The sequence below is a fragment of the Megalops cyprinoides genome, chromosome 7, assembly GCF_013368585.1.
Source record: "Megalops cyprinoides isolate fMegCyp1 chromosome 7, fMegCyp1.pri, whole genome shotgun sequence".
Lineage (NCBI taxonomy): Eukaryota > Metazoa > Chordata > Actinopteri > Elopiformes > Megalopidae > Megalops > Megalops cyprinoides.
The window spans coordinates 38,935,208-38,947,766 of NC_050589.1; the positions used below are offsets into that span (position 1 = coordinate 38,935,208).

Genomic DNA, 12,559 nt, shown 5'->3' on the forward strand with positions numbered 1-12,559 from the left:
GTCACGTGAGAGTAAGTCTCTGTCTGACGTCATTATCACGCCCCTTCCCCTGGGGAAATATATCTCTTCACTTTCATTGTCTTCGTAGTCAATTTAGTAATACGCTATGTATAGTACATTGGAAATAAACGCTTAGATTCTTCCTAATGATGTGTTTAAGTGGATTTTTGTGTCATACGACCGTGGCAGGCCAGAGAAGCACGATATGAAGGATTGTGCGTGGGCTCATTTAAATTACCTCCTTGTGGGGAAAGTGAGTGCACAAAATAGCCAAGTAGCATTCCATTGCCAGACATCTAATCATACGTAGTTGAATCTTCAGGTAAGTCACCAATTAAACCATGTGTCTGCCCTGCAGCTATTTATTTATTTATAACATATTACTGATAACAAAATTCACTTTATGGGATCGTTTCGTTCTGATTTTTAAACAAATCTTTACACTGGGAATAATATCAGACTCAAACCGAATGCAGCATCCGTTGTTAATTCGTTGCTTGCTTTGTTAAAATTATCCTAATTTTTAACAATTGCGTGAAAACAAGTCTCCATAAAACACGTGGACGTCATTTCGTGTTGAATTGGGCTTGTAGACTATTCACATCTTTGGATATTTGTTGTTATACTACATTTTACATTATCCCTAGGAGGTTTGTAACCATTGATTATACAAGTCGTGTGTGACACATTAGCGCCATTTAATTTTTTAACTTTTGAGCGATAAGGGCGATCAGAGGAAGTGAAACAGTAATGCAGACACCCAAAACACACACCAGGCAAGGCAACGGTTTGCAGATAACGATACGCTTTTGGTCGCATCTCTGTTCATGCGCCGCACTGGATTGCCCTTGACCTCTTTTTCTACAATGATGTCAAAATGTGACATTGTATTCATTCAAAATGTAACATTGTATTCGAGGTCAGTTCAATTTGGCGATAAGTTCAATGCACGGGTCACTGTCAGGTTGCTGCTTCTAGCGAAAAAGAAAAAAGACACTTGCAAAATAAAAGCTTTTATTTATTCATTTTGCAGTTGAAATATAAAACGGTAATTATCACCATGTTTACATGTCAAAAAGTGAGCAATGACAGGGAGTGGAAAGTAGCAACGCAGGTAAACTACTTTGTTTCAGCAAGAGATAAAATGATACCAATGTCGTTCACTTTAAAAGTGTCTGTCCCTCCACATCCCATCACTGCATGAATCTTAAAATTATTATTGTAATCATTATTTTTTAAGAACAAATCATACGTATACAGCAAGAATGTACACTTAAGATGGTGAACAAGTGGTTACAGGTTTTAGCTTCCTTGTTTACATTGAATGTGTAATATTCTGGATGGGACACATGGTTACATTTTCTGCGTATTAATACATGTTTAAAATATACACATTTACCCCTTAGTGCAAGACGTTTGGGATTGACTGCAGAAGATACTTGCATAGTGTATACTGAGAAACAAAGACCCTGCCATGGTAGCTTACGAATGGACTGCAGCATGCAATGCCAACCCTTTTTTCCTTTAAGGGCATTTGCACATTCGATTTGACAACACAGACACGTGTAAACACAGATTACAATAATAACCTCGTCTGTACTTGCCCCTGTCATTATGTAATGCTTGTACTAACTGGAGTTACAGCCTCCAGGTGCTTGGGTCAGCTCCACATTGTGCTTGATACTCCATGTGCTTGATTACGCATCAATTTCAGAAGGTCACCTCCAAGATGCTGCAGTAATGTTGTGAGTGGGTCCCTCTGCTGGCCACTGCTGGCCACTGCCTGCCATGTCATTAGTAGTGTGTGCACTATCAGGAAGTTAATGTTTCTTTCATCCAGGTAGGTCTACTCTTTTGTCATCTGAATTCACCAAGCGTGACCATTCCATAAACTGTCACCGCATAGAATATCTTGTGCATGTGGTCATTCTCACCCATTTTAACAAAATTCAGACCAGTGTTAGACAATACTGAAGGTTGTGGGTTCACCTCTGAAAATAATAAATATACTTGCAAGAGAAACACTCAGTAATTGGACACTCAGGAAAAAAAGGAATAATCGGTTTCATTCTGGCCCAAAGTAGAACATCAAGCACCCGCACATACATGGGACAGAGACACAGAACCAGCACAGCGCTTCAAAAAGATTCTGTATTGAGTTACTAAAGTTGAAACAGAAACATTAAAAATCTTTACATGTCCAATTAAGACATTTCCTACTGTTAAATACCTCTCTCTGTATATATACACACACAAAATAATCATATTATGGAGGCCATACAATATAAAGACTATATTACAGGACAAATGCATACACAAAAAATTATTTTAAACATTAAAATCACCATTATGAATGTTCATCCATTTCCTAAAATCCACACTACAGAACTCAGGAATAGAACCTTCAATGAGTCTGCTCACAAACATCCCAGACTTTATTATCTACATCACCAATAGACATTTCTAGCCACCTGTATCAAACAATAGTAACATTACTTATGAAATTCCAGACTAAAAACTCATAAACGGCAGCCTGCATTGGCACAAAAGAAGACTGTTTAAGAATCAAGTGATCAACAATAGGGTAGCAGAACCACTCCAAACAGAATCTTAACACACTACCCAGGGCCTGACTTTTTTTTTGTAAAAAAGTCACCATACAGCCTTAGGCTGCTGTCTCTGTGGTTCTCTGCTTTTCAAGGGGCAGTTGTCATTTTCACCATCGCTTCCCACTGACGTGGAAACAGTGTGCTGTATCATTTAAATGTACATACCTTTTCACACTGAGCAGAAGTGTCATGCCAGTGAGGAAATGCTTTTCAATGTGTCTGTGACAGGGGAAGGCCCCCTTTTTAGTGGTTTTCCATATGTACCAGTAATAAATATAGTATGTGCTGTTTACAGCAGAGATGCAACAGAACAGTGTACCTTCAGTATCTGAAAGCAGTATGTTTTCTTGCCAAAGCAGCATGCTGTTTGCTCTTTAATGTCTTGTAAAGGGCAAAATGTACGGATATCTCCTATCCAATACCAAACAGCTACAGTAGGTTCACGTTAAATAAAGCTGTGCCAAAGGAAGATGAAAATGCAGGTTAAAACGAACATGGACATACAGCCAACTCCAGAAATATTGGCACCCCTCAAGAAAGTGAGCAAAAACATTAATATAATATAGATAATACATATAATGATTCTAATTTTCCTCAAATGTTTGGAGAAATCGGTAACTATTCATTTAATAAAAATCATTCTTGCAAAAGTGTTGTTTTATCTTCGGAATAGTTTATTCCATCAAAAACATATGTGGCAAAATTATTGGCACCCTTGAAGAATACTATAAATAAAGGAACTGTCTAGGAACTTTATTGTTGTCTATGACTATTTCCTGTTTCACTGGAGTATAAATATGAGGTAATGTACAGGGTAAAATCCTTTTGTCATCCATCAACATGGGTAAAACCAAAGAGCTTTCAACTCAAATGAGAAAAAAAGTTGTTGAGCTGCACAGATTGGGGAATGGCTACAAAAAATAGGTATTCAGTTGAAATTACCAGTAAGCACAATCAGGGTTATAGTAAAGAAGTTTGAAAAGCATGGAACTGTTGAAAATTTGCCAGGAATGGGACGCATCCGCATATTGCCCCCACACACAGTGAGGAGGATGTTAAGAGAGGCAAAGGGGAGCCCAAAAATTACAGTTTCAGAACTACAAAGCAGATTTGAATCTTGGGGTTTCACTCTTTCAAAATCAACAGTGAGACGCCACCTCCATGACCAGAAGCTTTTTGGACGAGTTCCAGGAAAGAAGCCTTTCCTGAGAACAAGACACAAATCCCAGCATCTGAACTTTGCCAAGCAACATTGGAGTTATGGAATCATGTGTTGTGGTCAGATGAGACAAAAATTGAGCTTTTCGGCCACGCACACCATCGTCATGTTTGGAGAAAAAAGGGGACTGCATACAAAGAACGGCGCCTCATACCCATGGTGAAATATGGTGGTGGCTCTTTGATGCTTTGGGGCTGTTTTGCTGCCAGTGGTCCAGGGGCTCTTGTTAAGGTCAGTGGCATTATAAATTCCATCCAATACCAGGACATTTTAGCCCAAAATCTGGTTGCCTCTTCCAGAAGGCTGAAACTGGGCAATGGTTGGGTCTTCCAACAAGACAATGACCCGAAGCACACATCAAAATCGACAAAGAAATGGTTGCAGCAACACAAAATCAAGGTTTTGCAATGGCCATCCCAGTCTCCAGACTTGAACCCAGTTGAAATTTCTGTGGTCTCAATTGAAGAGGGCAGTTCACAAGAGAAAACCCAAGAATCTCAATGAGTTGGAAATATTCTGCATGGAAGAGTGGTCCAAGATCCCTCCACAAGTGTTCTCCAATCTTGTTAAACACTACAGAAAGAGGCTGAGTAATGTCATTCTCACCAGGGGAGGCTCCACCAAATACTGAAAATTGAGGTGCCAATATTTTTGTAATCTGCATTTTCATGAAAATTTGTGTTACTAAAGGAAAACTTTATTTTGTTCCAAAAGTCTGTTTGAAAATAAAAGCATGAGGCTTAGCCCAAAATATCACTCATTGCAAGTGTGGTTCTTTTTATATATTAATTTTAGCTTATTTTCATGAAGGGTGCCAATAATTCTGGAGTTGACTGTATTTAGCTCTCATATTACTTTACTTTCACAGTGCTTATAATGCTTGTATATTTGAATAATCGTGCTCTATTGTATTTTTTATCCAGGGGACTGTGTCAGTCAGGATATGTGAGAAAAAATTTGAATAAAAGACATCACTTTGCTAAAAGAGATCATGTGTAGTTTGGTTTCATATCTCACTGACTTTGATGCTGTTTTATAATACAACAAATAAAAGACAAAGAATAATATAGCGATGCATCACACAAGATTAGCCTGCACACGCAGGAAGTGTGTGTGAAGCACACTGGTCATTTTACATTATTTGCTTAGCAGATGCCCTCATCCAGGGCAGTGTACGCAGCTTACATATTTACATTACAGTTATCCATTTACGTTACCGTTATCGATTTACACAGCTGGATATTTACTGGAGAGATTCAGGTCAAGTACAAGGGTACAACCTCAATCCCTAGCCTGAACTTCGAACCTGCAACACTCAGGCTGTAGTCCATTTCCCAAACTACACTGCCATACTGCTGAAATGCTCGCCAGCGGTCACTGGAGGTATCCATCACAACACAGGGCAAACATCACCCCCTAGTGGTAGTGATGGCAGGGTGAGGTTTCAGGAGCACCAAACTATGTGGCATCACCATTTTCTGCAATTTTAACCAATCAGAGATTTCTGCCAAGGAAAGTAGTCTTCAGACTGGTATATACAGTATATATATATATATAGCTCCACCTGCCATGGTGTTCATGAAGCAGCACTCTCCCATTACAACGCAGACCCTGATCAGACACTGACCACCGGAAAATTACACTGCAAAGATTTCACTTCCAGAAACGCTGTTGAGGGTTCAAATATGCCTGACCTCTGTTTGAAAGCCTTTCCCTGACCTGCACACAGGTCCACCACACACTAGGGAGAACCTAGAATCTTCAGGCACAGGGTCATTCACAGGTCCAGAACCAGAGCCAACAGACTCCAGTGTTGTCCAGTTTTAGTAGGGACATTGCTGAATGACCGCCACATAAGACCCAGGAACCCAATTCACACCACCTGGTTCATTATTGAGGGCAAGTTCCCGTGGAGATGTATCAGACAGAGCGTCTCTCCACTTTTCACTCCACCATATCCCTCAGTAGGACAGCAAGTCACAAAACAGCCTAAAGTCATACCCACACGTCTCTAACAACCAGCATCCGTCCCAGGCTGGAATCTTTTCAATTCCAGGCCCCTATTAACACGCCAAACACATTGCTCACACCTGTCCTTCTACTATATATTTCTACGCAGTCTCCCAACATATTATGAATGAGTGTTTTTTATTGGCTCAGAAATGCAACTGAAAATTTTATGGACACATAGCCTGACATGAAGGGGGCTTTGTACAAGGTCAGTCAGACACTGCAGACCAACACCAGATGTAAACTGGGAGCCACCAGCGTTTGTTCCAGGCACTGCTTATGGCATGCTGAGTTTGAAAGGGCAACATCTCCACCCACCCGTAAGGTGGAGGTGGTAGTGACAGCCTCCACTTTGAGCAGGGGCATCAGACTCAGTCCCTGAAGGACTGGGGCATGTATGATGGCTTCTGCTCTGGCCTCTGCTCTCATAAGTACAGCCACTTCATCTCTTGGCATTTTGGGGGGACGACGACAAAATGCAGCATGGAAACTACCCCACCAGGAATGGAGTCTAACATGTCCCCAGATTGGACAACATTCATTCAGGGTAGTCCCATACATCCAGTGTGTCAGGAACATTTATGTTTTGCATTATTTATAGTGAATCAACTAGGAGAATTCCTGAAAATGCTGCAATGGAAGACAAAGGTTTTAACAGCACATGTGTCACATCTGTGCTCTTTTGGCTGGACTGGGATGGGGGAGGGCATAAGGGAGGGGTATTTCAATCACTAGAATCTGATGTGTGAAAATATATTCACATCTTCACCCTCCACAAAACAAGGTGCATTTTTATCATTTAATTGTTTCTGCTTCAGCTCTGTTATTTGGCATATTTCCCCCACAAGTTTACATAATGTGCTAATGAGGAAAATAAAATAATTTTTAGAAGGGAGCATCTAGAAATCAAGGTGATCAAGTACAAGACAAGCAACTTATGCTTGTATGTACAATATTTTTTACAATAAGTTCATTTTAATGAACGATTACTGTCTTCAGTCTTCAATTTACACCCACATGAACAGTTGCATACAGCACATTAAGTCCTGTTTGTGAAAACATGACATGACCTACAACCCCATTTAGGGAAGTGCAATTCTTATAAAGACAAATTGCCCGATGCTTCCATATTACTGTATTATTAATGCAAACTGTTGCAGGCTCCAGCAATGTGGTATCTCTCATTCAGAAGTATATTCACTCAAAAACAGACAACCTGCTGCCATATGGGCTGATCTTCATCACCTGATGACAGCATTATTAGTGGCCATAATGTTGAATGAGATTCATCCCAGGACTTTATCCCAGATCAGGATTCTTGTGTATTTGACAAACAATATACAGTATATGCTCTGTTAAAGCTATAATTGTAGTATGTATCAAATGAATTAAAATGATTCTATTGTTCTCTAAAACACTAAGGCAGTCTAAGAGCTTTTTTTCATAAATTCACTGGCTGAAGACTGAAAAACACAGCATGTGCTTAAATCTGTGTGGATTGGTATTGCTTTTCGAGCGTTACATTTGCATAAAACCATAATATGCAACTGTTGCTAACATAGTTAAATGTTCAACAAATGGACTATCTGTAGCATTCTGGACTTTATTACATAGGAAAAAAGCTATGAATAAACACTGAAGTCACTTTGTAACTATTAAGGGATGAGGGCAGTTTGCACTTCCTTCATGCCACTGCTTTATTGTGACATCACAGAAGAATGTCTTCGGAACCTCCTGTAGCGCAACATTGTTTTTCATGTTTTTTTCTTTTTTCTTAAGAAATGACTGAGAATCTAAAGGATATCCAATAAAAATGAAAAAGGTAAATATGAGTCACTCCTATGCTTGGTATATGAGGAATGCATTTCATTTGGTTCTTTCATGATAATGTTGAGAAAAAACAACCGTAAATGGATCAGGAAACCAGGAGCAATAAGGATTAAGCAACATCAAACTGCTGGGTATAAGTGCAAGTTGTGAATGGTTATTGACAACAGTTTTTTGGAGCACATATCAGAGTAATATTGTGTTTTTACAAAAATTACTCAGTCAATGAGTGTGTCAGTGATAAAGAGAATTGCTGTCAAGTATGACAAATCAGTCAAATCCCCCCTTCCCCAATTCAATAAAGTCTTTTTTGTGTAAAATGCAGGAATTCAGACAGACCGGATGCTGTATCTGGCCTCTGTACAGTATGTTACATAAAATGCCCCCCATAAATCAGCCCCCACCTCAAAAAACTCATCCCTTTGTAAAATTACAACATACAAAACAATAGAAAATGGTAACAAAATACCCAACACAAAATATGCAAAAAAAAAACCCTAGCAGGACTATCTAACAAAAAAGAACTCTAAGAAATGTCCACAGGTATTGTAAGGCTAGGAGACATCCTCCTCCCCCGATTGTTCCTCTTATGGTGTGTGCACATGCATGTGTGTGTCTAGTTTAAAATAATCACTTGCATTCTGTGATGGATGATGTAATAATTGAAGTGATGTAAACTATTAAATTATTACATATGCCTATGTCTATAAAAGCACATGGTTCACGGGGGTCCTTTGCAGGCATTTTATGAGATATAGCGCCACCCATGGAAATGTGGATGACTGGGGAATACTACATTAAATCAAACAAGGAACCCCCCACCCTCCTGTGCCAAAACCCTAAAAACTAGGCCCAAACCCTCTCGCATCTCTCTAACTGAATTTCAAAACAACCTTGCCAAAAAAGAGAGGCTAAGACTTGAATCACAGCCCAGCAGCTCAGGGAAATAAAGACTAAAATGGCATTTCTGCTGGACCAAAGAGTGAATGCAGCGGGTTTGGGGGGGGTTGGAATTACACTGAGCCTCATCAGTCACATCACAAAGCAAAGCATGGGATGGGGGCATGGAGCTGTGTGCTGCTCATTTCATTACACTTCTCTGTATCCCTAAAGACTCTCCTTGGAGAGGTGTCCGAAGAAGCACATTGCTGGGCGGCCACAAGAGGGCAGGTGAGCGTAAAATGGCCAGGATGAAAGGGTGTTTGAGGAATTGAGAGAGAGAGACACTGAATGTTGGGAGTGCACAAACCACTAAAACCACATCTCAGTTCAGAAAACTGACTACAATCCAACTACATTCGAAATTCTACTAATACCCATTCCCCCCCAATGCCGGTGTCTGCATATGTGGGGGTGGGGGGGATGCTAGTTAGAGTGAGGGAGTAGGTGGAGCAGGTCTTAATTTCAAGGTTTGAATGTCGCAGGTCCTGTATAATTCTACCCATCCTCCCTCTGCCACTAGAGCAATGGCTTTTGCTGGGGCACCTGAGTGACAACTGTTGTGCCGCCCCAAGAGTGATGATTTCATCCATGCTCCCACGCCCCGCTCTGAAACATACAGTTTGCAAAAGTCCCAAATTCCTCTCTCTCACTCTCTCCCTCTCTCCCTCTCTCCCTCTCCCCACCTCATCCTTCTACCCTCAGAGCCTTGACAGAGTCGGGGCAGGGGTTCGGGCTGGCTGGCTTCACATGTTGTATGCCACGTAAATGGGGTCCAACTGGTCAGCCAGGAAGGAGTCTCTCAGATGCATCCTCTGCTTCTCCCCCCGGGAGTTGATGGGGATGACCCCTGGGTCCACGATCACCACTACCCCCACGATCAGGTGGTGCTCCTCCAGCACCACATTGGTGACAAGGGGCACCAGGTCCAGCGCCTCCTGCTCAGACCCACACAGCTCCGACACCACCACCAGCAGGTTGGTCCACGTGAACACAGCACTGGAACACACACACACACACACACAGGGGTACGGGTTTAGCACTGAAACACACTCACTCACACAGTACACTGCAGACAGACAGACACACACACACACAAAACATTCATGCACAGACAGAGGGACAGACAGACACACAAACACTCACATTTGGTACACATAGACAAAGGCAAAGGCGAATACACTAGGGGTCGACCGATTACTGGTCATTAGATAATTGCAGCCAATATTTGCAAATTTTTGATAATCAGTCATCTGTATATTTTTATCTAAATTCCTGGCAAAAAAAGAAAAAACTTTTAAAAGCAATATGTGTACTATCCCGACACATCTCTTCTGTCAGAAAAACTGCTATTGGTATGGCTAACATTCCACAAAATTCCCTCATTGGCCGAGACAGACAACGTTATCTGACCTTGAAAATCAAATGTTTTCTCAGACCTGCTGCTGGAAACAAGGATAGAAGGTAAGTATCCAGTAAAAGGGTCGTTGTGCTCAAACCATGCCGTTAACTAAATTGCGCTAAGCTAAGTGGACCTTTTTGAAGCAGTATAAATAGTCTATGCTTAAGCTAAAAAACAAGATTGGAATATATAATAAATAAGGACTAACAGTTTGACACTGCACATTTAAAAATAGTAATGTATATTTATTCTTTCAAATAAAACATTCAAAGAAATGTACCCTAAAGCACCCCCCTTCTGAATTACTATCGTCATTTAAGCAACCGTTAACGAAATTAAACTTTAGCTCGCTTGCGGTTGCACTGTATATCGAAAAATCGCGGCAAAGCTGAAAGTCGAATGGAATGGAAGTCGAATGGAAGTCGAATTATTAAAATAAAAATTTGCAGCACACAGTTTGCACTTCACAGTATTTTTGCTAACTTTATCACAGTCCTTCCACACGGTACCCTACTTTTGTATGAGCTGTCCATTTTTCACATAAATGACTTATGAGCGAATGGGCTCCTAGAAGCTCCCCGCAGCTTCAGAAAAAGTGTGGCAACACAGGCTAGTTTTAAGGTTTGATATTTCATACTTTTTGATGAAAATGCAGCCTAAATGATGTTTCAATTCGCTTTATTTCTCATGCAATGATTGCCATCGTTTGTCCGATAATTGAATGCTTTTGAAATAGCGAGAGGCATCTGCTGCCTAGCCAAAATAAAGATAACCATCAAGAAATTTAACCACAACGTCAATATTAGCTCCCTTTTAGTAGGCCCTGTCTCTCGTACACCGCCTCAAGCTCAAATGTGACCCTCACAGATAATCTGTAATGCCAAATGTGGTCATTTTAGTTATCACAATTTTCAGTTTATTTTTACCTAAGTAAAGAGGGTTTGTAATTAAGTCCATGTTATCACAGCCTATTTCTTTTCACACAGGAAAAAAAATTAAAAGCATTCAAATATCGGCCTGAAATATTGGTTATCGTCCTTTTTTTGACACAGATAATCATTATCGTATCGGCCTTGAAAAAAACCATATCGGTCGATCCCTAGAATACAGACACACAAAATACCCGCATAGCCACATAGACGAACACAGACAGACACTCACAGACACATATATGTACATGAAATGCACACATTCACACACACTCTGACATACATACACATGTGAATGCACGCACACACACACACACACACGTGTGGTCACCTTTCAGCGATACTGCGATGGGCGCGGGACACAGACATCTCAATGTCGATGGGGTGATAGCGCAGCCCCCTCAGCTCCAGAGTCTCATCCAGGGATCCCACCACAAAGAGGGCATCATGCCGATCTGGGGAGAGGTGGTGTGGGGGGGTGGGGGGCGGAGAGACGTGTCAAAGTTGAGTCCTCTGGTGTATTGCAGTTAAGGACACAGGCTTAGTAGGACACAGGCTTAGTAATCATACGCTATCATCAAGGTCCTTGATGTCCTCAAAACTCAAAAGTGCGAATTAAAAATGCCCACCTCCTCCCGCCACATTAACTCGCCTATGTATTGTGGTGGAGTGTGAGACACACAGAGAAACCAGTGCCTGAACCAGCACCATCAACATTTCCACTGACCCAGAGTCTGCCAGTCATTTTTTTCTTTGATAAGTCATGCCCTCCCCTGAGGACAAACACCTCCCATGAATGAATGAACCTTGAATAAGACTCCCTCACAACACTGACAAGGTTTCTCAAAGTAAAAGGCTGCCCATCAACAGAGAGAGACAGTTACACTGACAGTGCAGCTGTAGCACAGTGTTCTTCTTTCAGTATCTCCCCGGGCTGTCATTTTCTTTCCAGACTGTCTTTACTCATAACCCCCTCACCAAACACAGCCCACAGAGCTACAGTTCCAGAATGGGGTGGGCTCTCTGACCTCCGCTGGCGTCCAGCAGCTCGGTTCTCCTCACAAAGCCCAGGTAGCCAGTCCTGGCCCAGAGGGTCTGTGTGTCTCCGAAGCTCAACCTGGTGTTGAAGTGGTCGGCCTGCAGGCTCTCCTCCCCATACAGGGTGTAGTAGCCACTGGCACTGTGAGGGCTGCTGACCCAAATCTGAAAACAGAGAGTGGGATGGGAATCGGAAGGGGCGGGGACAGACGGAGGAAGTGACGATACGGTGGGTGGCATTGGTGAGGAGAGTTTCAGAAAGGTTTGCGGAGAGGAAAATTGAGAGAAGAGAAGGACATGGGCATGGGATGGGAAAGTGATCAAAAAGGAGAAGAAAATGGATAAGTGGTGCATCACATCTCTTACACCCAATACACACACCTGACATTACCCACAACGACTCCCAGAATGTCTCATTCTGTCTTAATGATCTCACCTCCCCCAGGTGGGAATCCCCAAGAGGCCCCCGAGTCTCTGGGTTTACTATGACCACCCTGACTCCTGGAAGAATCTGAGGGGAAAGAAAGTGAGTGGGAGACAGAGAGAGAGAGGGTGAGAGAAGGGGTGGGAAATAGAGAAATAGAGA

The 12,559-nt window shown here is 41.7% G+C and overlaps 1 protein-coding gene across 2 annotated transcripts in view; it reads right to left on the bottom strand.

Moving 5' to 3' along the window:
• Positions 1-4,341: 4,341 nt before the first annotated feature.
• LOC118781279 (disco-interacting protein 2 homolog B-A) overlaps positions 4,342-12,559 on the bottom strand; it is a 67,689-nt gene continuing 59,471 nt past the window's right edge. For both annotated transcript variants that reach the window (XM_036534245.1, XM_036534244.1), the window contains 4 exons: positions 12,410-12,484; positions 11,964-12,138; positions 11,267-11,390; positions 4,342-9,603 (listed from right to left, as the gene is read on the bottom strand). In XM_036534245.1, the coding sequence (XP_036390138.1) occupies positions 9,351-9,603; positions 11,267-11,390; positions 11,964-12,138; positions 12,410-12,484 (627 nt within the window). In that variant the 3' untranslated portion in view covers positions 4,342-9,350. The remainder of the gene's footprint in view (positions 9,604-11,266; positions 11,391-11,963; positions 12,139-12,409; positions 12,485-12,559) is intronic.